The 27,212-nt window shown below is 42.0% G+C and overlaps 1 protein-coding gene across 1 annotated transcript in view; it reads right to left on the bottom strand.

Moving 5' to 3' along the window:
- Positions 1-27,212, bottom strand: part of Pacrg (parkin coregulated) — a 478,513-nt gene that overhangs the window by 193,304 nt on the left and 257,997 nt on the right. The window contains exon 4 of the mRNA XM_021186392.3: positions 2,122-2,271. Within this exon, the coding sequence (XP_021042051.1) occupies positions 2,122-2,271 (150 nt within the window). The remainder of the gene's footprint in view (positions 1-2,121; positions 2,272-27,212) is intronic.

Below are 27,212 nucleotides of genomic sequence, written 5' to 3' on the forward strand. Positions count from 1 at the left end.
TTTATTAGACAGTATGGACATTTTCTAGTTACAGACTTAAAAGGAAACTGTCCCTAGAAAGCAATAGGGAAATAATAGGTTTGTTTTACAGCCCAGAACCCTCAGGAGGACTGTCTGTGGTGACTGAATCAGTCCTGCCTCCCCAGTTTGGTTCCCAAGAAATTGGTTGTCTCTTGAGCTTCGCCAGTTGCCTTCATTCATACAAGGATACAAAACATTACTTGGATTTAAGTTGAAGATTTTGATGTTTGACAAGAGCATACCTCACTGTGGACAAATCTATTCCTCCAAGCTTATGCAAGAGAGAAGCTATGTGGGCTGGCCCAATCTCGGTGAACATCAAATTCAGAAACAAATGTTTGTTTTTAAGAGAGAAAAGTGACAAGGAGGCAGGCTTCAAAACAAAGCGCTGGGAACACTAACAGTGAGCATCCTCTGGGTTTGCACAAGGGGCATTGAGAACATATTTGTGGAACTCGGGCTTCCAAATGTTGACCTAGACATCTTGAGTAGCTGTTGTGTGGTTATTACACTTCTTTCTTCTCCACCTGTCCTTGCCCACCTCTCTCAGGTCCATCTCCATCTTCCCTCCCTCCCTCCCTCCCTCCCTCCCTCCCTCCCTCCCTCCCTCCCTCCCTCCCTCCCTCCTTCCCTCCCTCCCTCCCTCATGTCCACATCAATCTATTCTCCTGCCTCCCACTAGTTCTCTACTTCTGTCTCTAGCTTTAGCTTAGAGCTAAAATCTACAGATAGGAATACATGGAAGTTTACAGTGTTCTGATGAGCCATAACTGAATCACACCCATGTGAAGGCTTTCTATAAATGCACAGATATTTGATGCTACCATATGGCAGAAAATATGACTTAAGAATAAATAATGTTTATAAGTAATTTTTTATAACATAAGAGTGCTGTTACCACAACAATTGTTTGGACAGTATGAAGTTAAATTACTAAAGTACAGTTTTTAATTTCCCCCAGGAGTAATCATCTTGCTTAAGTGTCTATGTACTCTTCTCCCCTTCAGATGATTTGAGATGGACCACAAACATATAATTAGGTCCTACGATCAAAAGACAGCTAAGGAGCTTCTGAGAACTCCACAAGGTTCGGAACAGTGTACATGTGACGCAGATTCAATAATAACCAGTGATTACATTAAAGATGGTGACTCTAAATGCCAGGCTTGTCTGCGGCAGGGGGCTGCTGTACGCCTGGCTTTTGTTAGCTATTGTTTTCCTATATGCACAAGGAACAGATCGTGTTTCAAGCTTTTCAGGCTGTGTGCCACTAAATTACCAATGGATTTACATGGCTGTCAGGAACTAGCTTCACATGTTGACTTCTCCCATGCATGTGAGAAGTATGGAGCCTCAAAATTAGCAACAAAAAAAGAATGAGATTCATGTACTTTCAGGGAAATCGACTGACAGTAAGTAAACCCATAACCATGGCCTGCCCGTGATTGTCCATGCACACATCTCCCCTTCAGACTTGCCACGGATTGGCTGGCGCAGGGTGACCAGTGCATTGAGAATATCCAAGCTCCCCAAGCTTGGTGGAGAATAGTTTTCCAAGAGAAAAATCAATCATCATATCTATTTTTAATCAATACTCACCACCCGAATTTGTTAATGACAAATTACTAAGCATTAGTAACTCAAGAGTAGAAAAATACCATTTTTCTACTTTTTCCTTGAGATGAAATACCAGATGTTGAAAAGCTCCAAACTGCCTACCACATCTGAAAAGCATTTAAAACACTCACCTTCAATCAGTTTATAAATAGTGGACTATAAAGATTTGCAGGGAGGACCAAAACCTTCAAATGTACTTAAGAACTATTAAAGGAAACTCTACAGTTTAATTACTGGAAATATGTAGAAGCATTTTGGCGCTCATCTATTGAGTGGGTGGGCTGTTCATGTGAGGAGGAATCACAATTGCTGATTTAACTGTTTCCAGGGGGACGGAGGGGACAGTGGTGGAGGGTGGGGCTACACAGTTTAGATCTCCAAACCAAAGGGTGATAGTCCCAAACAGGCTGCTCCTTATCTCTCCACCAACCCACTCCTTTGTTTTAGTGCTTAGAAGACATTTTGCCTCCTGAGGTCACTCACCATTCATGTTCTTAAAGATGTTCAGGATCGGCAGGATCTGACGGTAGTAGGGCACCAAAGCTTCGCCCACCATCTCCGCGGACACAACCAGGTGCTGGAGAACCTTGAGCGTCACACAGATGACCTGTCTGTTTCGGAGGTTCAAGGCATCTATGTGGTAGAAAAACAAACAAGCAGCAAATATTGAGTGTGAATTCTATGATGTTGAGGCAAAGCTGTCGCGTGGATTCATTTAAATTGTGCTCTATTGGGGACCCAAGGGGTCCTTATTATTACAGTTCTTATGAGGCTAGCGCAGCCCCCTGCAGAGAATCACATCTTATTTGGCTACTGTTCATCCTCCCAGCTGATATGATCTCTTCACCAAACTTGAGAACACTTCTTTTCTTTCTTTGTTTCCTTTCCTCCCTCCTTCCCTTCCTCCCTCCCTTTTTCCTTCCTTCCTTCCTTCCTTCCTTCCTTCCTTCCTTCCTTCCTTCCTTCCTTCCTTCCTTCCTTCCTTCCTTCCTTGTTTTTGTTTGTTTGTTTTAAGACAAGGGTTTACTATGTAGCCCTGTCTGTTCTGGAAATCAATTTGAAGACCAGGCTAGTGTCCAACTCAGAGAGATCCCCCTGCCTCTGCCTCCTGGGGGGTGGGGTGGGATTAAAGGTGTGTGCCACTATGCTTGGCTACTTCTCCTATTTCCACACAGAAAAGAGGGTGGTGGTATGAGGAAGAAGAGAAAGGCAGGTGTCAGGGAGCATCAGACATCACCTAGTGTCAGTGCTTTAGATTACTGTACAGGCTATCAATAGATAAGCTTTTGTGATCTCTGTTAAGAATTCCTCCTGTTTTGTTTTTTTTTTTTTCTCCCTATTCCCTTTTCTCTGTGTGTCTATGTATGCGTGGAGGTCAGAGGTCAACACCAAATGTCTTCTTCAGTTGATTTCCATCTTAGTTTTTTGAGGCAGGGTCATTCACAGACTGGCTGGCCAGCAAGTCCCAGGAATTCTCCATTGATAGGCTTATAGGAATACATTGTCATGTCTAGCCTTTTGTGTGCCTGACTAGGGATTCAAACTCAAATGCTCATGCTTTTGTGGCATACTGTGTACCAACTGGGCCAGCTCCTCAGTCCTGATTTCCTGTTATTCTCAAAGCTAGTATCATGAAACAACCTTTATTTTTGAGAGATAGATGTTGGCTGGTGTGCACGTGGAGAAACTGTATATTGGTTACCAACACAGGTAGTATTCTTGGTAGGGGCGACCATGAAATGGCTGCATGGAGCATCCTGAGGAGGGGAGGGAGGTAGTGTTGGAAGTATAAGCATTCCATTAGAGAGTCAACCATAATAAGGAGTGACCAAAGGGATGCACACAGGCTTAGAGAACTGTTCCGAGTGCAAAGCAACAAGCCACTGCAGAGAAAGGACAAAAGGCAGCTAAATGACCTGGTGGGTCCATCTCTGCTGGGGCTGTAAAGTGCTCTTTGCTCCAGTGGGGACTCTGGACATTGATGTTAGCTGTGGGAATCTGGCCAATCATAGACACTTTCTTGGCCCTGGTTTCCTTAATCACAGCAGCCTGTCATTGGCTTTCTAAGGTGACTACATTAAAATGATTGAAAGGAAGAGTTACACAAAAGCATCTATTACGGAAGGCCTGAGGGTTGATAGGATGCAGAGCCCCTGACTACTCTAAAATACAAGACAAAGGCTCTTGTCTCTAAGATGTTCCACCTCCTAATGACAAAGGATCAACTATGACCTGAAAACAAGAGATAAAAGTAACCAGGCTGTCAGAATGATGGCCAGTGCACCAGGGAGGGGCCTCGTGCTTTTCTTGAATTTCAGCTCACACTTCCAACAGCTTTGGTCTTGCAGACAGATCACATTCAGTGTGTATCAGAGATGAGTTTACCTCTATAAGCCTCCTCTTTATTCTATAATGTGACCTGGCTGGCTCCCTGTTACTCAAGGTCAAATCCCATTTTTCATCTCTCATATTCCCTACATTGGAAACTTGTTTCTGCAGTGGAGTGTCCTTGAATTTATGTCTTCTGTCCCTCCTTTCCTTTGGTCCAGAGTCTCTATTCTGGATCTAGATCTTCATCCGCATCTTCTTTCCTCTGATTCTGGGTCTCTATCCTCACTGTCCCTCTGGCTCTGTGTTTCCATTCTCAAAGTTTCTTAGGCCCCGAGTCTCCTCCTTACCTTCTCTCCCCTGGTTGGTCCTGGGTCTCTCCCTTAGTCCTAAGTCTCCACCCTTACCCTCTGTTCCTCTAGGTCCTCATTCACATCTTCTCTTCTCTGGTTCTCTGTCTTCTTACTTTTCTCTTCTGGTCCTGAGTCTCCATATTTCTCTTGCTCATATCCAACTACCTGCTCAAAGAGCTTAATGTGGCCCTCTGCTTTTTCCCCTCAGAGTAAAGGACAAACTAGCCAGATCTAGAGAGGTAGTGAGAGTAAGTTTAAACTCAGCAGCAAAAAGTCTAAGAATTTGAAGCACCATTTAATGATTTCATAGGTACTTTCTGTGGAAACACTGGCAAGTTTTTAAAAATAAAGTTGAGGTCAGCTTTATCTTTTCCAGCAACAAACTGGTGGTTGATGAATATACACACTTCAGAGCAGCCTCACAACCTCTGGTCCAGTCAAGGCTACATTCCTGGTTGGTTTGAAAGTAAACATGAATGTAACAGACAGAGATGCTCAGCCTTAACTCTGGGAGCCCACCTAAATATAACCGCAGGACTTGGTCCGTCATTATAGCTTTTAAACACTTGCAGGCTGCACTGAATCTTCTGAAAAACAACTAAAAATAGAATGCTGTAATTTACTCTGCAAGCTGTGGGGATGGGACAGTCAGAAGAAGAGCTTTGGAGCCCTGGTGGGAGGGGGTAGAGAGGACCTTGCACGGTCAGCAGCCAGGCTGTTTCAAACAAGCATTGAGCATTTCTTTGTGCCAGGAATTAAACCTAGCACCTTATACATCTTAGATACTAATATTACATCTTATATACTAATAGATATAGTATCTTAGATACATCTTATATACTAATCCTCCTTCATCAGTGTTTGCTGAGAGTAGAGTGTGTTCCTCATAGTTGTAGGAATGGAAGGATTGAAATGAACAAGCTACAGATGCTAATATCCTCTCGGGGATGACATGGAAACAGACAGTAAGCTTATATCACAAGTATGCAGACTGTACTTGACAAGACAAGGTCATTAAGCAGCCAATCACAGGGTTAATCAACCTTGGTTCAGGATCGCTGAACTCTCCTCGACACAGGACAAATCTCAGCCATCAATAGATGCTATTCAGCCACAGAATTTTCCAGGCAGGGAGGGAGGTACACAGAGCCCTCCCCGGGGAAAGGCATCTGCTCCAGTTGTGTAGGTGAGAGTGCACTGTGGTTTTTAGGTTGCGTTAGCTGCTTTTTTTAGAACTCTGAGTGTAGTTTTCCTGAGTACTTTTTGGTGAGAGGCACATGTGTATGTAGGTGCACCCATGGACGACCTGCTGGAATTACCAGCAAGAACCAGACACTAGAGAGTCAGGTTTCTGTCCCTTCTGCCCATTCTTCTTTCCCTCCGATCACTTTCCAACAAGGGCCTCACAGTCATGCATAACTGTCCATTTTGTATTTTTTTTTTTTTTTAGGAAAATACAACAAACAAACACTTAAACATCAAAGGCAAAAAGGCCCATGAGGGACAAATGATGGGATGTGGCAGTTTTGGTGGCTGTAATGGCTTTTGAATGAGGTTTTCCATTGTGTGTGGTTTACAAAGGCTGCAATAAGATAGCCTTGTGTATGCACATCTACACCCAATGTCAGGGAAGAGACTTGCTCTGTAGACCTTATTGATGTCATATATATACATATATATACACACACATATGTCATATATATATATATATATATATATATATACACACACACACACATATACATATGTGTGTGTATATACTGGAGCTCACTGCGTAGGCTAGGCTGTCCGATGAGTAAACCCCAGGGCTCTGCCTGCCCCACCTCCCCTGTGCTGGGATTGCTAGTACACCAGCACCCCAGAGCTTTCACATGGGCCTTAGGGATCCAGCCCAGGCACTCAGGCCATCACCATCCCAGCCCCATGAGGATTTGCTTTTTATCTCGTCCATTTCCATTTTAGTTTATGTATTTTTGGTTCTCCTTCTTGAGGAATTGACTCTTCACATCAAGCCGGAAGCCTTTTTTGTTCTTCCATTCCCAGTGGAATTACAGAACTATGATTGGGAGTGGGGAGCAGGAATCACAGGTCTCTTCTTTTGAGAAAGCATGTTAGCAGATATAAAGAGAGTATGATTCTGGGGCTTAAGGAGATGTGTGTATTCTGCAGCTGTTGTCAAGTTGTAAAGCAAGGACTTTGAACTCAAGATTTTAGGTTTTGAAAGGTGTAACACGAAGAGTCTACTGACATTATAGAACCTTTCTATTCAGGAAATTGGATTTCTATTGTACTGCTTACTGCCTTCAAGTGTAATCAACAGGATGGAGCTTACAGATATAGAGAAATTGCTGGAGAATAAGGAAAAACAATTTGAAGCCAAAGTGGTAAAATTTATTCATCTTAGATGGTTATAAGCCCTGCGTACAATTTCCTTAGGCCTAAAAGTCCATTATTGCTAGGAATTTCGTGAAGTGAGAGTGTTTCCTACCATTAGATATGATTTGCTATTGTGGATGAGAAGACACGGGAACATCACCAGTGGATCGTCCTTGTTTAAAGTTAGAAACACCAAACAAAATCAAAGGCAAACATGAAGTCCAAAAATACTTCTGACATGTGCCATAAAGGTTAATATCGGTAGCATACAAATAGCCACCATAATCTAGTGAAGGAACCCATCAAGACTGTCTAAGAATATGAGCAGATAATACAGAGGTTAATATACACAAGTGAGCAGTTAATAGTCTAGAATGTTCAGATTCATTGGTAATCCAAATAACATTGGAGTAGCATATTAGCAAAAAAAAAAAAAGTCATTGAAATATTATCATTCAGAGCAGAAGCAAGTTTGGGAGAAGAGAGACTTTAACAGATGCTGTGGCATAGACAGGTGCAGCCTTTCTTCAGGGCATCACTTCTTAGAGCCATACAAATGCCTGTGATACTTAGCCCAGCACTTCACCTGCATGGGCCTTTAGCCTAAGTATGAAGGTATGTGCTCAATGATGAAAGAATGCTGAAACCAGTATTGCTTATGATTGGGAATAATCAAAACATCCCAAGACTATCGGATTGTTAAAGAAGACAATACATCTACAGGGTAGAAAGTTATTTTAGTATATTTATTTTAATTTTTGAATTGTTTTAGGACCATTAATGTAATTGAGCACTGGGACTTTCTTTGTATTAAGTATTTTATTGTTCTTATAAGCAACTCTTCTATTTGCTTAAACAGATTTGTTTAGAAGGCATCAGTTACTGACATGCTCAAGGATGCAGTCACCAGCACTTTTTGATATTTATACTCACAGGTTCTATGTGAGCGGAAGGAACGATGAGGACTCCTATCTCCCGCACAGTCCTTTCATTCTTGTAGCTGAAGCTGGGTCTGGGCATTGCACACACTGAGTGCCTGGTGCTGGCAGTTGAGCATGAGCTTCTATGGTGTGTGCTAGCATTGGTAATGCAGGGCTCTTCTCTCAGAGCACCTTGCCCCTCTGTACCCAGATGTCCACTCAGTTCACCTTGAAGAAGCGGGATGCCATATGATGCCAAAAGAAGGACTTAGCTTTGGTATCATTTTCAGAGTGAAATCAAATGACCATGTTTGTTTCAAGTGGGCATTGCTGCTAAGAGGCACTAGTATAATCCCTACATTGGTTGAGGAAAGGTCATTACATTTGCCACAGTTTTCAATGGTCATCAAGGACCCACAAGGCCTTATGCAAAGTAGGGGATTCTGGGGTGCAAAATAGAAGGCGGGCAGACAGAACAATTTCCAGGATATAGGAGCCCAGTCTTTCCTGAAGGAGGGCAGGAAGAGCACATTCTTCTAAGCCTCATAGCAATTTCTGGTACAATTTTAGGAGTGATTATCTGGGCAAGCAATTTGGATCGTATAGGAAGACAGCAGGGGTTATTAGTAAGCTGAATTTGCTCACTGGATGAAGGCTAACCAAGCTAACATAACATATTCTATACTTTCTCACAAAGGAGACTGTAACCAGAGTGCTTTAGCAAGACATCTGACCACAACTGCCTGGCTGTTCTAGTCGTTAAGACATAGAGATGGAAGGCTAGCTCAATTGACAGACAGTGAGTATGCTTGGAATACTTGGAGCCCAGGGCTTTCCCCAGCACCACAGAAACTGGGTGTAATGCTGCATTAGAGGTGGAGACAGGAGGACAGAGTTCAAGACTATCCCTCAGCTACACAGCAAGTTCCAGGCAAGCCTAGGATATGTGAGACCCCACCTTTAAAACAAACAAACAAACAAACAATACTATCACCCAAACCCAAAAGGTTATAAGGGGGATTAAGAGTTAGGATTTCCCCTTTCCTTTTCTTGTTATTCCTGTGTGAATAACTTAGTTCCCAGGAGCATGCCCTGAGGTTTTGGGATCAACCTTTCCTTGGCAGGATATGTCAGAGGTCAGTACCTGAGCCATTTCAGTCCCATAGAAATAATTTCTTTTGTAGATTGAGTGCATCTTATTGAACTGAAACAAATTTGGTGCCTGCTTGTTGAGAATATACCAAGAGAAGGAAACTAAGGCACACACACACACACACACACACACACACACACTTTATTTCCCAGTAATGTTCTCATTACACAATCCTATGACTCCTCTGGACAATGGTATTTCTAATCTCCTGGGAAGGGTGAAAGAATTAAATGGCCTAACACTACAGAGCTCAGTAATGCAAGCTGGAGTTTTCCTGAGTCCAAAGCCTGCATTCCTAATAACTGTGCTCCTCTCTCTCGTGGCATCTCCTCAGTCATGAGGCACTGTCCCATGGCCTGGTACACACTGGGACCAGGCAATGAGGAGATCGTTAAAAATGCCAGTGAACTGACTCTAGCATGGACTCAGCAGGGAGCCTTCACCATGCTGGGTCCTGGGCATCAGCGGTTTGTTCTTAGAGAATAAGTCACAGTCACAGAGACAAAGCTCATGACATTTTTCAGAAAGCAGGGTAGGCTGTCTGAGCATGCTATTTCAGACACACAGACAAATGTTTGTGTTTTTTTCACTGTCAGACTTTATTGGCTTTTTAATATATTCACAAGGTACACTGGTTTCATTGGCAGCAGTATGAACTCTCAGACCGCACAGCAAAGGCATGCACAGGTTATAGAATGGCTGAGAAAGCTTAAGGAGGCTACAGCAGAGAGTTCAGGGAGTTTCACGGAGGCCCTACCAAGAGGCAAGAGAGTCCATGTGGGAGTAAGATAAATAACCTGCTGGAGGTCTGCTGGAGAGACTGCTAGAGGGTCAAGTTTTGAGGTCACAGTTGGGTGAGCTCTGTGGTCTAATCAGGATGCAGAAGTGAGCTGCAGGATCATCGAGGGCACAGAGGCAAAGGACAGGACTGGGTTCAGATGAACATAGAGGTGGACAGACCCATGGAATGTCCAGATGGGTGAGTGGGTAAATGGGCAGACAGGCAGGCAGTCATTTGGGTGGGCTGTATCAACAGCGAGGAGTCAAGCTGAGCTGAGGTCTCTGGGATGGGTTGGGACTTCTCTCATGGACTGTTGCATAGATGCACACACTAGGTAGTTAGTCAGGTGACAGATCTGAAGAGGCCATAACCACAGCCACGTGAGGCAGCCAGGTGAAGCTGGTAGACCCTTTCCTTAGTCTATTGAGCTCAGTGAGTTTGCAGGCCCAGTTTTCAAGATATAGTTTTAGTATACCTATGATTTCATTGTGTCTCCATTTACTTTGATAAATTAAAGCAGCACGTTTATCCTTAAGAATGTATTACTTAACAAGTGGTGCCTTGTGGTATCAGACAGTTCTATTCATGTGTCCACCAAGGCACAAGACTCTTCCTAAGTTGTAAGTACCTGTGGCTTGTTCCTAAGGCATAAGCCATGGTGACTAAGGCATTGTCACTCAAAGTGGGGTTAAATGCTACCTGTAAAATGGAGTCTCTCCAGGCAAAGCACTGGAAAACATACTGTGTTGTTGTTTTCTTTTTAACACAGTATGGTGTCACTAAGAACAGTGCACAACTTGAATCTGTATCCACTGTGGAATAATGTCATGGCCACCTGCTGTCTATATGAGGCTTTAGCTTGGGTGACTTAAAGATGTCAACATTAAGTCAGAGGATGATGGTGGCATTTTCATATTCATGCTATATGCTCTGTTGAAAGCTTTAAATGTAATAGTTCATTTTGCCACAGAAATGATCCAATATGTTGGGGGCCATTGTCCCCATTGTGACAATAAGGTGTTCCACCTCAGTACTGAGCATGGACATTGGCTTGTTTGAGACAGGAAAAGATTGCCTGTCAGTGCCTGTGCTTGTTTCTGGCACCTTCTCTCTGACTCTGTTATGACTTTCTGGCATGGTCAGCTGTCATCTCTGCTTCTGTCACTCTTGCCACTGTTATGCTTTTACAACGCATCTCTGATGTCTTTGTTCACATAGGATGTGACTTCATGACATGACCAGAAGGATTTTTAGTTTTGAAAGGTGAACACGTGCGTGATCAATATCTCAGAGGTTGTCATCTAGCCTCTGCCCTGGACTAACACCAAGGTGCCTTCAATGGGTCTACTGTCATCAGTAGACTCACACGGTGACACAAGATTTTCTGTTATAGTTCTGTTTAGATGGAATAGTGAAGACAACATGGCAATGGCCAGGTTAAGTGTGATGAAAAAAATGTGTCTAACAGTGAGATTCCACAGCCCGTGTGGCTGGGAGTGCTTTCGTATGGCTGCTTTCCCAGGGGCTCAACTCATTAAAGCTCTCCAAGGTTTCTACTTCTCTCCTCCTCTAGAAATGAGGAGAACTCTCCTCCTGACCTTGATGGTATAGAATATTAGGCCCGAACTAGAATGTGGGTCATAGGCCATGGCTTTGCTAATTAATGTGCTTTGTTTGTTCTTAAGAAGGCAACAGGGGAAGGCAGTCTTTAGTGCCAGGTTACTGACAGCTCACAAGTGGAGTCTCCCTGTGGGGGAAATAGGTTCTAAATTATAAGAGTCTTAGCTGGTCTCTCTTCCCTTGATAGCTGCAGATTTTCAATTGCTATTCGAATGGGTCTCTATGGGCTAAGCTTGCCATAGCATCAGATAATCCTAGATATCAGACTGGTCACTTCTTGATCATGGCACATACCCATGCCTCCCTTTACAGTCTATTGGAAGAGGCAGACTCCTGGCTCTCCAGAATTGGATATCCAAGAAATGTAGAAGAAGAGAGTTTGGAAAGCCATCTCTTCTTGTCCTCATCTTTACTATGTGTGGGTGATACACTGTAGACTACTTGGACAGGTAAGCCCCCTTTCCCTTGGTCACAGCTCTAAAATCTCTGGGCATGTGCAGTCGATGCACATGTCTAATTTCTCTGGAATTGCAGAGGTACAGAGGTACCGGCGCTTGGTTTTACTTACAGGTGTGAAGGTGAGCCGAGTCTCCCCGGATCTACTTGGGATAAGCTGATATCAATCATCTTCACATACCATAGCAGAGAGTGAAAAAAATTAGCCACCACAGCAAATATGTCTGAAGTGAATTTTAAGTCATGGGAGCTACTTTATGAAGAGCAAAACTTTATGAAGACAGTTTAAATCATGTTTCTTTTTTAGTATCTTGTAATCAAAATAACCCCAAGCAATTTACCTCTTTTCCGAATTTTCAAAAATAAAGGTCTAATTGTTCTTCTTGAATTAAAACCATTTTTTTGCAGTTTATTATCAATTTCGAAATAATGCACTTGTCAAATTTTGAAACATGAGTAAAATGACTAGGTCATTAAAAGGGAAATGTATGCAAGCATGTTTGCTAATTAAGACTTGTCAAAACATGCTCTTGCTTTGTGACACATTTTATTCCTTCACATCGGTCCCTTCTTCTTTCTGTTCATCCATTGGATGTCATTTTAGGAGAATATTCTGTTTTCTGAGTGTTTGTACTCAAGCTTCTTGAGCCAGAAGTCACTATGTTCCCTCCTACTCAGCCACAGCAACTGGAGAAGCTGGGCATGTGCCCTCAGCTGGTGCAGCCAGCCAGGTGACCTTAGCTCATTAGAGGTGTCCTAATGAGGGCACTGGCTTGTGCCCCTTCCACACGACGACTGCCATTGTTTCTATAAGTTGGTGTAGCCAGGGCCACCTCTCCTCCAGCAGGTCATCTCACAAGTGCATACTGCTGGTCATAAACAAAAATATCTCACTGGGAGACTTAGATAAACAGAAATTTACTCTCATAACATCTGTCTTCTAATGGACAGGAAGCCTCGTAGGATTACAGTCTTTAATTGGGGTTTCAGGATAGATAGGCATCTCTACAAGGCACTTTTACACAAGGCCCAGCACATTAGCAGATCCAAATGGCCTCATCCTACTTTTAAAAAAATGGCGTCTTATATACATCTCAGTGAGGAGAACAGTTATGTACGTCATTATATTGATTTTGGAAATGTATGATGCATTTCTTGTGCATTAGCCAGCCCATTAGATGCTGCGGGGACAGAGTACTGTTTAACAGTATATTCTAAGTGACATAAACTACAACGTCCTGCTGGAGAGGGTGAAAGGCAGAGACAAGACTGGAGCTGGGGGGAAAGACTGTAAGGAGGCATAAAGAAAAATTAATAGAGGAGCAGGACTTTGAAGGCCATGTAGTGCTGAGGCATGTGAGCTGATGACAGCAGACATAGAATTAGGAAAGAGCCAAGCAAGTTCTATGGTGAGTTTTCTGTCACATAGGCCAATGGAGGCAGCCACTGAGAAGGTGACAAACTTGTTGGCACACCCTGGGAACCCAGAGATATCACCAAGGAGGGTGGTGATAGGTCTGGGAGGCTAAAGCTTTTGTCTAAGTTAAGGTGTAATGGTCTGGGTGGAAGAAAGCATCGGGCAGCATGACTTGATGCCTCATGGGGTGGGGGACAGGGAGAAAATGGAGAAAGGGTCTTAGAAGGAAGAGATTTGTAGCAGGGGTGTGTGAGAAATCTGCATGCAAGCCCCACCTAGCTGACTTCTAAGACTCACACAGGGAGGAGGTCCCTGTGGGCCAGATGGTGAGCACGAGCAGATGAAAGCGGCCGAGATGAAAGGCGCTTCGCTGTGTCCTCCACAGGGAGGCCAAGCTGGGTGGCTGCGTCTCAGGGGCTAACTGTCCACAGGACTGGAAGTTGCAGTCTTCTGTGGAACATAAGAGGACACAGAGGTCCTGAAACATGCTTATGCATAATGTCTAGGGTAAGTTTGGACTCTTGGGTCTTGCTGAGGTGGGACAAGCTCTGCACAGAGTCTGGCTGTTGAGCAGTGACTAGAAGTGAGAGGTGTCACTTTCTGGATGAGGAGATGAATTGTTGTATTCTCTATGGGAGACTCCCTTGCTTTCTCCAGTGCTGTTACCAGCATTGTCAATCAGGCTGGGCTCCAGAGTTGCCATAGTACAGGCATCCCCCACTAACCCTTAGGAATGTGCACTTTCTTGCTTTAAGTAACTCACTGTGTTATGTTCTAGGGCTTAGGGACTGGTTGCTATTGTAAAGCCTACTGTATTCTGATTGATACAATTTTCTTTATCATAATCAAAGAACCCTATTCTTTGTCTTTAAAACTATAAAGGGCTCTTTCTAATAATTTCAAGATATCAAGCAACATTTGAGCTTTGATCTGCTCCCTCTCAATTTTCTTGATATTATCACTTAGGATTCATTCTTCCATTGGTGTCTGCTGATGCTTTCTCTATAGCTAATTAAGATGGCCACTTGGTTTGATCTTCTTTAATGTGCTTTATATTTCAGGCTATATATTTTTTTTCTAAATGAATGTTTCCTCACACTGTACAAAAAGCATATTATTTGAATTTAATTTCTGGCAATATTCTTGTGAATTTTTGTAATTTCATTGAAACATTTTCATTATTGTGCCACTAACATGCTTTCTAATGTATAAATAATTATTATTTCTTACTTGGCTCATGATTATTTACCAACACATATCTTACTTTCAAAATAGAAATGTTTCAGCTATCATTTTAGAGATTGATTTTTTTGTACAACTTACATTTTTATCATTCAATGTGTTTTATGTGATTTCCACCTTTGGTGCTTTCTCTGAGTCTCGTCTTAGGCCCAGAATACGACTGATTCAGTGGATGCTCTGTCTACACTGTGGCCATGGTGACTTGGAGCTGTACACACAGTACTGAGGTCCAGGTGTGGTTCACATTCTGACTCTAGCATTTGGGAATCGTGTGACATAGCACCATTTTCCATTTCACATGACTGAGTTGGACACCCCCCCCCCCCACACACACACATCTTGGAAGCAAGGTGGCCGACTCCCAGGGCTGCTGGAAGGATTGACTGATCCAATTCCAGAAAAGCCCAGTGAAAGCTTGCAGACTGAGAGCAGTACTGGGCGTTGGTGCTACAGTGAGAGACTTTTATATAATATCCTCAGTCCTTTGCTTAGCTGTTCGTGAAGAAGAAAGCAATATGGTGGCCTGGGAGATGCTTTATAAAGAAAGCACTTGCAGCATGAGCCAAGTGGGTGTGACATTACACTTGTAATCCTAGCTCTTGGGAAGCAGAGGCAGGGATTGCTGGAGCACATTATATAGCTAGAGTAGTCTCAGTCATGAGCTCTTGGCTCAACCAAAATGGTTTATGGGGCTCCACAAACCTGAGTGAACACAGGCTTCTAAGTGTATATGAACACATTCACATACATGCACAACACATGCACACATCTATCCCTGCATATTAAAAAAGAATAGTATCTAAATGATCTTAATAATAATATCCATACATTTGGTAGAACACATGTATTTGAAGTTTTATATCATGATGACAGAGTTTCTTTTCATTGTCCAAGGATGCCAATAAAAATGACAATTTCTAATTTTTTGTCTGATTTTGTTTTTGTTTTGAGATAGGATCTTGTGTAGTGTAGACTAGACTCAAACTTGACCAGACCCTGACCTTTACCTTGAAATCCTGACAGCAGCATTTTACAGGTGAGGGAACAGTGCCACACAGAGAAGTGTAATGTGCATCAGGTTGTAGCAGCTGCATGTTAGAGTCAAAAATTCCAGCTGGGAATCAGATTCTGGTCTGCTCTTAACTAACATATTAACTTGCTTAACTTAATGCTAACAAAGGAACAGTCGGTTTATGTAGAAAGGCATGAGGTACTGTTACCTCTCTCTCCAAAACGCCCTTCAAGAACAAACAAATCTAAGGCAAATCAGCATTGAGAGATGAGAGACTAACACAGTATATTAATAAAGGAACAAGATGCTAATTAAAAGAATATCAGAAAAAAAAAGGAAAACTTAAGAAGGACTGAGATAAAATGTTTTAAACTTGGGAGGAAAATGTTTAAAATGTTTTTGTGGAAACAGGCACTAAACAGGGACACAGTGAAACTAACAGAAGTTATGAAACAAATGGACTTAACAGATATCTACAGAACATTTTATCCTAAAACAAAAGGATATACCTTCTTCTCAGCACCTCACAGGACCGTCTCCAAAATTGACCATATAATTGGTCACAAAACAGGCCTCAACAGATTAAAAAATATTGAAATTGTCCCATGCATACTATCAGACCACCATGGATTAAGGCTGATCTTCAATAACAACATAAATAATGGAAAGCCACCATTCACGTGGAAACTGAACAACACTCTTCTCAATGATACCTTGGTCAAGGAAGGAATAAAGAAAGAAATTAAAGACTTTTTAGAGTTTAATGAAAATGAAGCCACAACATACCCAAACTATCACTAGATGGGCCATTACTAGAAAGAGAGGCCCATTGGACATGCAAACTTTATATGCCCCAGTACAGGGGAACGCCAGGGCCAAAAAATCGGAATGGGTGGGTAGGGAAGTAGGGGGGAGGGTATGGGGGACTTTTGGGATAGCATTGGAAATGTAATTGAGGAAAATACGTAATAAAAAAAAATTTTAAAAAAAAGAAGTGGAAAAAAAAAGTACAGGAAATTTCCAGGATGTAGAACTATGAGGCAGGGATGCAAAAACAAGCAAAGAGCAGAGAGCTTAGGGGAGAGCAGCTCGTAGTACACAAGGCACTGCTCAGGAGGTCTGAGGCAGGAAAAGAAAACAGAGAAGTCACTGAAGCAACAATGTCTGGCGAGTATCTACTACCAAGATGTGTGCCTTTCAACTCAAATTTCCCAGTAAAATTAATGGGAAAAGAACCAAAACATATCAACATGGAACTTTTAATCTCCAGAAATAACAAAAAGATCCGAGTGATTGGTGGAGAAATGAAAGGCCAGTGAAGTGCAAATTATAACATTTTTTACAATCAGGGTCTCTCTACAAAGCCCCGGCTGTCCTGCAATCCATCCGTGCAGACCAGGCTGGCCTTGAATTCACAGAGCTCTGCCTGCCTCCGCCTCCTGCATGCTGGGATCAAAGGTGTGCACTGTAATGCCAAGCAAACTCTAATATTTTCAAGACATATCTTGGCAAGTCACAGAAATGTGACCTTAAATTTCTAAAGAAAAATTATTCTCAACACTACAAAACTGATAGTCAAGTTTTATGGATTTTTCAATTTCTAAGAACTAAAAGTTACAGCCTTCCTGCATCTTCAGGAAGTTGCTGGAAGGCGTGCCCTGGTGTGATGGTGAGGAAGCACACTGTCAAGGAGCAAGGTCACGTGCACGATGCCAGAGCTCTCGGCAGGTCAGCGACACATGGTCCTGGCCATGGTGACAGGGTGGCGGTCAAAGAATTACTGACTCCAGAAATAAAACAAGTGGCTATCTGATGTCTGAACACTTGGAAAGCTGCATTCTCTTACCAGGGATTAAGACGCATCAGGAGATTTATGAAAGGCTGAAATCAAGCAGGCAAGAGAGCCACCGTAAGTTACCCAGCAGGGTAAGTTATACTTCTAGTGTAGTAAGTGACTGTCAGTGATTAATAAAGTATAAAAAGTGGATTGTTCATTTAATGAAAATTGACATATTGGTACTGTTGTCAGGATGGAACAAAGGATGTTTCCAGGAGAGAGGTAAATTCTTATCAGTGTACGGGGACCACGGCTTCGAACAGAATGAGTTTCCCTCATGTGCTCCTGAAGAAAAAACTTTTCTCCTGTAATGCGAGAATCCCTTCTCCAATTTCTCTGTGGGCACAGCGGGTGCCTTGTGTTCCTTTCCCTTCTTGCACACAGCCTTGACAGTGCCTTCCCTGCATATCACATGCTGGACCATCTGTTGCGTTCATGCATGGCTACTCAGAGTGTCTATGTATTTCTGTAACCATCCACATAATGGATAAAGTGGAATCTCTCCATTCCATAAGTAGAATGGAGAGACTTAGCCTTCATTTACTTCCCACAATTCACTCTGCACCTGTGGTCCTGTACCAGGCTTTCACAGCAGTGTCTGGTCACATAAGCTCCCTTTCTGTCATGGCTGGCATTGCTGCAGCCTGGCAGCTTGAAAGAATTGTGGCATCTTTGCTCCCTCCATGTCTACATTGTCCAAGGTTTCCCAGCCTCTATTGCTTGGTAGAGAGTCCAGGTTTGAAAGGCAAAGATGAGATACTGGATGATCAACAAGCGTCTTACCTCTTCTGGGGAGGGGTCTATCTATGATCTACTCTTCCTCTAGAGACAGGAGGCATCAGGTTAAACAGATGGTTACTCTCCAGTTTTCAGTGCACAGAGAGTCATGAAGATCAAAATTTTATTGAGACTACGCTCATCAACATAAACCAATATTCTTTATAGCCTTGGAACTTCTTAGTATTAAATTTTACTTTAATTTTTTTTTTAAATTTTGTGTGTGTACATGGGTGTGTGTATTCCATACAGTGCATTTGAAGGTCACAGGGCAACCTTAGGTGTCCTGCCCATGTCTTCTACCTTGTGTCAGTGCCTCTTCATGTTGCTGTTCTGCTGTCTGCCATGGCTCTCGAGCTTCTAGGGATTCTGCCAGCCACCTCTCACCCCAGCGCAGGAGCACTGAGAGCACAGACATGCACCACTGTGTGAGCCTTTATAGAGGTTGTAGGGGCTTAACTTAGGTCCTCACATGTTCCTGGTAAGCATTTTATCCAACAAGCCATCTCTCCAGTTCCAAAATTTACTTTTCTAAAAATAAAATAAGCTAAGCACTTGTGCCTTTAAAAATGTCTTTTCTTCATGTTTAGGCAATATTTTGTTCAGGAGAGTTTATGTTCAGATTGTATTTTGTCCTTTGTGAGCAGATTGGAAAGTTAATTTTCCCAGCTGATGGAGCTGATTTCATGTTCGTCATCTTTATTACGTGCTTTTTTAGGGAGCTCCTTCTTTGCCTTATTTGTTGGCTTGGAAAGCTTAGACTCCAACTTTCCTGGATTTTGAACCACCACAAAATTATCACATCACTTTGTGTAGTTGTGAAACTCTTTCCTGCTGAATACTTGACTTAACTCTTAGGAGTGGTGACTCCTGGTCCTGAGGTTTACAAACTCTGAGATCCCTCTTTGGGAATCACAGGGTTAGGGGCATCCTCCATGTGTTCTCACCTGGGAGCACAGCATGGCTCCCCACCTGATAACCTCCCTTTCACTTTGCAGCCTGGGCTTCTGCTGTGAACTGTGAGCTCTAGTTACCTTTTTTTTCTTGATGCTCAGCATTTTGCCTGATGTTTGAAGGAGTTTTTGTTCTCCATCCTTTTGTCTCCTTCTCTTTCTTCTATCTCTCTTCTTCCTTCTCTCTATCCACCCTTCCTTCTTTCTTTGGCAAGTGTGGTTTGAGAAGGGCGCTTCATTCATTTTCTTTGTGCCATGTGAATTTTTGACTGCATGGTCAAGGAGGTAGTTTTTCCTCACAACCTGTCTTTGCTATACCTCTGCCTTTGGTTTCCATTCTTGTTGTCCCAGAACTTTTCTGGGCAGTACCCATGTTCAGTTCCATTTGGGTCCCACCTTCCCTGTTAATTTTCTTTGCTCACCTGTGTTTTGTAGACTTGTCTTTTCTATGTCTGCCTCTTCACAGGCCTACACTTTTGCCCTAGTGCTAGGCAGCTGGCATTTTTTCCCCCAACTCTCTGGAGACTTTTGCTCTCCTCTGGCTTGTGAGTTTCCCTTACTACATTCAGATTGGCTTCTTTGTATGTGACGTCTTCTCCTCTTTAGGACCAGGCTGGGGAGGGGGAAGGGGTGAGGAGCAGGTGCACAATAATGCCTAGAATTTCAAGAATAGCAAACAACATTCTACATGTTTATATTTCTTCTGCTTCAATAGGCAATCTAACAGTATTCTTTTCCTTTGGTCATTCCAGGTCTTCTTTCTGTTTCTCTCTGTCTCTGTCTGTCTGTCTGTCTGTCTGAGGCAGCATGTATGCATGTGTGTGTGTAGCGTGCATGCGTGCCTGTGCATGTGTGCCTGTGCATGCCTGTGCCTGTGTGTTTGGGACTTTGCCCAATGTCCCATCCCGTACTATGGTGCTGCTCTTCAGTTGGCCAGAGTGGAAGACACAGTTGCAGTTTCTACTAGCCCTTTTCCCTTCTCCTGGCTCCATTTTCAACCCTCTTTTGCATTTGACATGTGCAGAGTCAAGATGCTCACTGTGGCTGCTCGCTGGCTTGGGATAATTGCTCCTCATCTTAACTAGATCAAATATTAATCCATAATTCTCAGGCCAGACTGCCAGAGCACTATTTCTTTTCTCCCTTTCCCACAACAAAACATCTTACTATTGTTTCTAGCAATCTGTGCTGTGCTACTTTATCAATACCCTGACTATTTTATCAAGGACATTCCATTACTCACCCTGAGTATAATGGGCTAAATTATTTTGGAGCTTCTAACCCAGAATAACTTGAGAGTGGAAACTGAGAGAAAGGAGCAAAGGTGTTTTTTTTTGTTTTTGTTTTTTTTGTTTTTTTTTTTTTGTTTTTTTGCCATGAAGTGATATAAATGGAAGAGGTAGTAGGTGCTAATTTGGCTACTGTAAAACATGAGACACTTTTCTTTGAAGCCTGATAAAGCTTGGGTCCTGAGTAGATAAACAAGAAAAAAGAGAAAAATTATATATTTATTATATATTTTTTTGCAGTTTGGAAATAAATACTAGACCTGATGAGTGCATCTGTGTTTCACTTTAGGATTATTAGTTTTGTAATTTTTAAGAAATAAATCCCAGACTCTGGGAATGCACAGAGGCACCGATCCTACGTCTTTTCCTCACAGTGAGTTAATCCATTTTGCTCTGCCTTCGTAGAAAGTAATCAGAACTGCTAGCTGGTGATGGTAAGGTTAATTTTTGCCCCTGGATAAAATCACAATTATACTAATAGTATAGTTTAAAAACAAGGTACACACAGCTGTTACATGTTATGCCAATTATGTACATCAGCCTGTTTCTAGATCAATTAGCCTCATTCCAGCATTCCACCTGAAAGAGGTGTTTTATGCACATGGCATTTCCCACTGAGGACTGAAACTTGCATGATGCTGCATAGAGAATCAGTGTTTGGCCCTGAGAAATGTTTGACTTCCAGTGACAGGATGACGATGGGTATTTGGTGACATCACCTTGGACTGCCATGCAACAGTCAGCACCAGGAACAGATTGTCCTGGCTATTGGAACCTTGTGCTACCAAATGTCATTTGGTCAGGTTTTCCCTGACAAAATGTTTCTGTTTATCAGCAAATGTGTGGGTGCCATCAATTCTGTCTTCATAATGCTATGCTCCTTCAGTTTATTTACGTGTCTTCAAATACAGACCAAACAGATTGACAGTCCCTTCACCTAGGGTTGCCACTCTCTGCTATGATCTGCTTTAATTGCAAAAAAAAAAAAAAAAAAAAAAGAAAATATTGCATAGGAACTGTCTCTGCTCTGGAGCATCTTCCTCGGGGGAACATGGAAGGCTCCCACCGAGGCTTCCATCCTAACGCATTGTATTTTAAGGAGTAGGACAGTGACCTGGTCTTTATTGTCCTTCCCATGGGTGTAGGAGAAAAAGGTCAGATGGTTCCTGGTGAGAACATTCTGGCCCCTGGTTTTGTTTATTTGTTTTTTTTTTTTTAAGGAAATCAGTATTATTCCTTACTTAAAATTAATACAGTATATACAATTCTACAGGCATACATGTACATTTATAGTTAAAATAAGATTTTCCAATCCCACCTGGCTGACAATGCTCTTCCCAAGACAAACAGACAGACTATGAAACAAAAATTCCAATTCTAGGCATAAGAAACACCTTTTTGAATTCTTGGTCAAGGGAGTCAAAGAGATTCCTTAAACATTACAGGCTATTGTTGGGGCTTTTGGTTGCCTTCCAAAAGTCAAAGATAACTCCCTATTGCTGAAGACAGCATGTACTTTTCAATACAGGTCCCAGAGGATCCATACTGGATATGATTTGAAAGCACCCGCCCTGAGGACTAGGCTTCATAGTACAGGTTAGAATGCAAACTCTAAGGATGAGAAGCAACCAATAGTCCTATCAAGCTACGATGCTTTGAATCATAATGATGACCAGGATGGCAAAATAGCCCTAAGGGTTCAATAGTGGCACACTTTTTGGTGGTAACCATCAGCTCTCTAAAAGGCTTGAAGCCCACTAACAAGAGATCAATCACCCTGGTACTGGACACCTAGCCAGGTACTGCAAGTGAGGAATCTGCAATAGCAACTCAACTAAACAAGTGTAATTCTTAACTTCATTCTAAATCTATTTTTATGTCCACAGACAAGCATAGCTTTTACCACTTATCAAGGAAACAACTGTTTGCAACAGAGACCATTAAAAAAGTATCTAGAAATGAGATTATATATAATTAAAAAGTTTTTATACAGAAAAGGAAACAAAAGAGTAAAGATACTGCCTACTCTAATGGTTAACAGTTTTTACCCATTATGTATCCAAAAAACAGTTAATATTCAGAATCTATAAAGAACTCCAAAAGTTAAAACACAGCAAACAAACAATGAAACAAACCCCAGGTCCCCAAATCAATGTGACCTAATAAACTTAATAGACAAAGCACACGACACTCTTTAGTGCTGAGGTTCAAGTGTTAGCTCTGAATTTCCTCTAGGTTTCAATCTGTCACCTATGGAATTTCCTAAGCAGAAGGGCTGCATTTGTCCAAGATTCTCAATCACAACTACACTAGGCTGCACATGTGACAAACTTCTGAATATACCCAAATCTCCTTTATTAGGCTTTTGTTGTTGTTGTTGGCTTTTTTGTTGTTGTTGTTGTTTTTGGCTTTTCGAGACAGGGTTTCTCTGTATAGCCCTGGCTGTCCTGGAACTCACTTTGTAGACCAGGCTGGCCTCGAACTCAGAAATCTGCCTGCCTCTGCCTCCTAGGTGCTGGGATTAAAGGTGTGCGCCACCACGCCCGGCATTAGGGTTTTTTTTTTTTGTTGTTGTTGTTGATACATTTTTTTTAATTAGGTAATTTCCTCAATTACATTTCCAATGCTATCCAAAAAGTCCCCAATACACTCCCCTCCCCCAGTACTCCCCCCCCCCCACCCCTTGGCCCTGGCATTCCCCTGTACTGGGGCATATAAAGTTGGCAAGTCCAATGGGCCTCTCTTTCCAGTGATGGCCTACTAGGCCATCTTTTGATACAAATGCAGCTAGAGACAAGAGCTCTGGGGTACTGGTTAGTTCATAATAATGATCCACCTATGGGATTGCAGTTCCCTTTAGCTCCTTGGGTCCTTTCTCTAGCTCCTCCATTGGGGGCCCTGTGATCCATCCAATAGCTGACTGTGAGCATCCACTTCTGTGTTTGCTAGGCCCTGGGCATTGTCTCACAAGAGACAGCTATATCTGGGTCCTTTCAGCAAAATCTTGCTAGTGTATGCAATGGTGTCAGCGTTTGGAAGCTGATTATGGGATGGATCCCTGGATATGGCAGTCTTTAGATGGTCCATCCTTTCTTCACAGCTCCAAAATTTATCTCTGTAACTCTTTCCATGGGTGTTTTGTTCCCAATTCCAAGAAGGGTCACAGTGTCCACACTTTGGTCTTTGTTCTTCTTGAGTTTCATGTGTTTAACAAATTATATCTTATATCTTGGGTATCCTAAGTTTTGGGGCTAATATCCACTTATCAGTGAGTACATATTGTGTGAGTTCCTTTGTGAATATGTTACCTCACTCAGAATGATAGCCTCCAGATCCATCCATTTGCCTAGGAATTTCATAAATTCATTCCTTTTAATAGCTGAGTAGTACTCCATTGTGTAAATGTACCACATTTTCTGTATCCATTCCTCTGTTGAGGGGCATCTGGGTTCTTTCCAGCTTCTGGCTATTATAAATAAGGCTGCTATGAACATAGTGGAGCATGTGTCCTTCTTACCAGTTGGAACATCTTCTGGATATATGCCCAGGAGAGGTATTGCTGGATCCTCTGGTAGTATTATGTCCAATTTTCTGAGGAACCACCAGACTGATTTCCAGAGTGGTTGTACCAGCTTGCAATCCCACCAACAATGAAGGAGTGTTCCTCTTTCTCCACATCCTCGCCAGCATCTGCTGTCACCTGAATTTTTGATCTTAGCCATTCTGACTGGTGTGAGGTGGAATCTCGGGGTTGTTCTGAGTTGCATTTCCCTGATGATTAAGGATGTTGAACATTTTTTCAGGTGCTTCTCTGCCATTCGGTATTCCTCAAGTGAGAATTCTTTGTTCAGTTCTGAGCCCCATTTTTTAACGGGGTTATTTGATTTTCTGGAGTCCACCTTCTTGAGTTCCTTATATATATTGGATATTAGTCCCCTCTCTGATTTAGGATAGGTAAAGATCCTTTCCCAATCTGTTGGTGGTCTTTTTGTCTTATTGACAGTGTCTTTTGCCTTGCAGAAGCTTTGCAACTTTATGAGGTCCCATTTATCCATTCTTGATCTTACAGCGCAAGCCTTTGCTGTTCTATTCAGGAATTTTTCCCCTGTACCCATATCTTCGAGGCTTTTCCCTACTTTCTCCTCTATAAGTTTCAGTGTCTCTGGTTTTATGTGGAGTTCCTTAATCCACTTAGATTTGACCTTGGTACAAGGAGATAGGAATGGATCAATTCGCATTCTTCTACATGATAACCGCCAGTTGTGCCAGCACCATTTGTTGAAAATGCTGTCTTTTTTCCACTGCATGGTGTTTGCTCCCTTGTCAAAGATCAAGTGACCATAGGTATGTGGGTTGATCTCAGGGTCTTCAATTCTGTTCCAATGGTCTACTTGTCTGTCGTTATACCAGAACCATGCAGTTTTTTTTATCACAATTGCTCTGTAGTACAGCTTTAGGTCAGGCATGGTGATTCCTCCAGAGGTTCTTTTATCCTTGAGAAGAGTTTTTGCTATCCTAGGTTTTTTGTTGTTCCAGATGAATTTGCAGATTGCCCTTTCCAATTCGTTGAAGAATTGAGTTGGAATTTTGATGGGGATTGCATTGAATCTGTAGATTGCTTTTGGCAAGATAGCCATTTTTACAATGTTGATCCTGCCAGTCCATGAGCATGGGAGGTTTTTCCATCTTCTGAGATCTTCTTTAATTTCTTTCTTCAGGGACTTGAAGTTCTTGTCATACAGATCTTTCACTTCCTTAGTTAGAGTCATGCCAAGGTATTTTATATTGTTTGTGACTATTGAGAAGGGTGTTGTTTCCCTAATTTCCTTCTCTGCTTGTTTATCCTTTGTGTACAGAAAGGCCATTGACTCGCTTGAGTTAATTTTATATCCAGCTACTTCACCGAAGCTATTTATCAGGCTTAGGAGTTCTCTGGTGGAATTTTTAGGGTCACTTATGTATACTATCATATCATCTGCAAAAAGCGATATTTTGACTTCTTCTTTTCCGATTTGTATCCCCTTGATCTCCTTTTGTTGTCTAATTGCTCTGGCTAGGACTTCAAGTACTATGTTGAATAGGTAGGGAGAGAGTGGGCAGCCTTGTCTAGTCCCTGATTTTAGTGGGATTGCTTCCAGCTTCTCACCATTTACTTTGATATTGGCTACTGGTTTGCTGTATATTGCTTTTATCATGGTTAGGTATGGGCCTTGAATTCCTGATCTTTCCAAGACTTTTATCATGAATGGGTGTTGGATTTTGTCAAATGCTTTTTCAGCATCTAACGAGATGATCATGTGGTTTTTGTCTTTGAGTTTGTTTATATAATGGATTACATTGATGGATTTTCGTATATTGAATCATCCTTGCATCCCTGGGATGAATCCTACTTGGTCAGGATGGATGATTGTTTTGATGTGTTCTTGAATTCGGTTAGCCAGAACTTTATTGAGGATTTTTGCATCAATATTCATAAGGGAAATTGGTCTGAAGTTCTCTATTTTTGTTGGGTCTTTATGTGGTTTAGGTATCAGAGTAATTGTGGCTTCATAGAATGAGTTGGGTAGAGTACCTTCTGATTCTATTTTGTGGAATAGTTTGTGAAGAACTGGGATTAGTTATTCTTTGAAGGTTTGATAGAACTCTGCACTAAACCCATCTGGTCCTGGGCTTTTCTTGGTTGGGAGACTATTAATGACTGCTTCTATTTCTTTAGGGGATATGGGACTGTTTAGATCATTAACCTGATCTTGATTTAACTTTGGTACCTGGTATCTGTCTAGAAACTTGTCCATTTCATCCAGGATCTCCAGTTTTGTTGAGTATAGCCTTTTGTAGAAGGATCTGATGGTGTTTTGGATTTCTTCAGGGTCTGTTGTTATGTCTCCCTTTTCATATCTGATTTTGTTAATTAGAGTACTTTCCCTATGCCCTCTAGTGAGTCTGGCTAAGGGTTTATCTATCTTGTTGATTTTCTCAAAGAACCAGCTCCTCGATTGGTTGATTCTTTGAATTGTTCTTCTTGTTTCCACTTGGTTGATTTCACCCCTGAGTTTGATTATTTCTTGCCGTCTACTCCTCTTGGGTGAATGTGCTTCCTTTCGTTCTAGAGCTTTTAGGTGTGTTGTCAAGCTGCTAATGTGTGCTCTCTTTAGTTTCTTTTTGGAGGCACTCAGAGCTATGAGTTTTCCTCTTAGAAATGCTTTCAGTGTGTCCCATAAGTTTGGGTATGTTGTGGCTTCATTTTCATTAAACTCCAGAAAGTCCTTAATTTCTTTCTTTATTTCTTCCTTGACCAAGGTATCATTGAGAAGAGTGTTGTTTAGTTTCCACGTGTGTGTTGGCTTTCTATTATTTATTTTGTTATTGAAGATCAGTCTTAGTCCATGGTGATCTGATAGGGTGCATGGGACAATATCAATATTTTCGTATATGTTGAGGCTTGTTTTGTGACCAATTATGTGGTCAATTTTGGAGAAGGTACCGTGAGGTGCTGAGAAGAAGGTATATCCTTTCGTTTTAGGATAAAATGTTCTGTAGATATCTGTCAGATCCATTTGTTTCATAACCTCTGTTAGTTTCACTGTGTCCCTGTTTAGTTTCTGCTTCCATGATCTGTCCATTGGTGAAAGTGGTGTGTTGAAGTCTCCCACTATTATTTTGTGAGGTGCAATGTGTGCTTTGAGCTTTACTAAAGTATCTTTAATGAATGAGGCTGCCTTTGTATTTGGAGCATAGATATTCAGAATTGATAGTTCCTCTTGGAGGATTTTACCTTTGATGAGAATGAAGTGCCCTTCCTTGTCTTTTTTGATGACTTTGGGTTGGAAGTCAATCTTATCAGATATTATAATGGCTACTCCAGCTTGTTTCTTCCTACCATTTGCTTGGAATTTTGTTTTCCAGCCTTTCATTCTGAGGTAGTGTCTATCTTTTTCTCTGAGATGAGTTTCCTGTAAGCAGCAAAATGTTGGGTCCTGTTTCTGTAGCCAGCCTGTTAGTCTATGTCTTTTTATTGGGGAGTTGAGTCCATTGATATTAAGAGATATTAGGGAAAAGT

The sequence above is a fragment of the Mus caroli genome, unplaced genomic scaffold, assembly GCF_978045245.1.
Source record: "Mus caroli unplaced genomic scaffold, Mus_caroli_1 scaffold_18, whole genome shotgun sequence".
Classification (NCBI taxonomy): domain Eukaryota; kingdom Metazoa; phylum Chordata; class Mammalia; order Rodentia; family Muridae; genus Mus; species Mus caroli.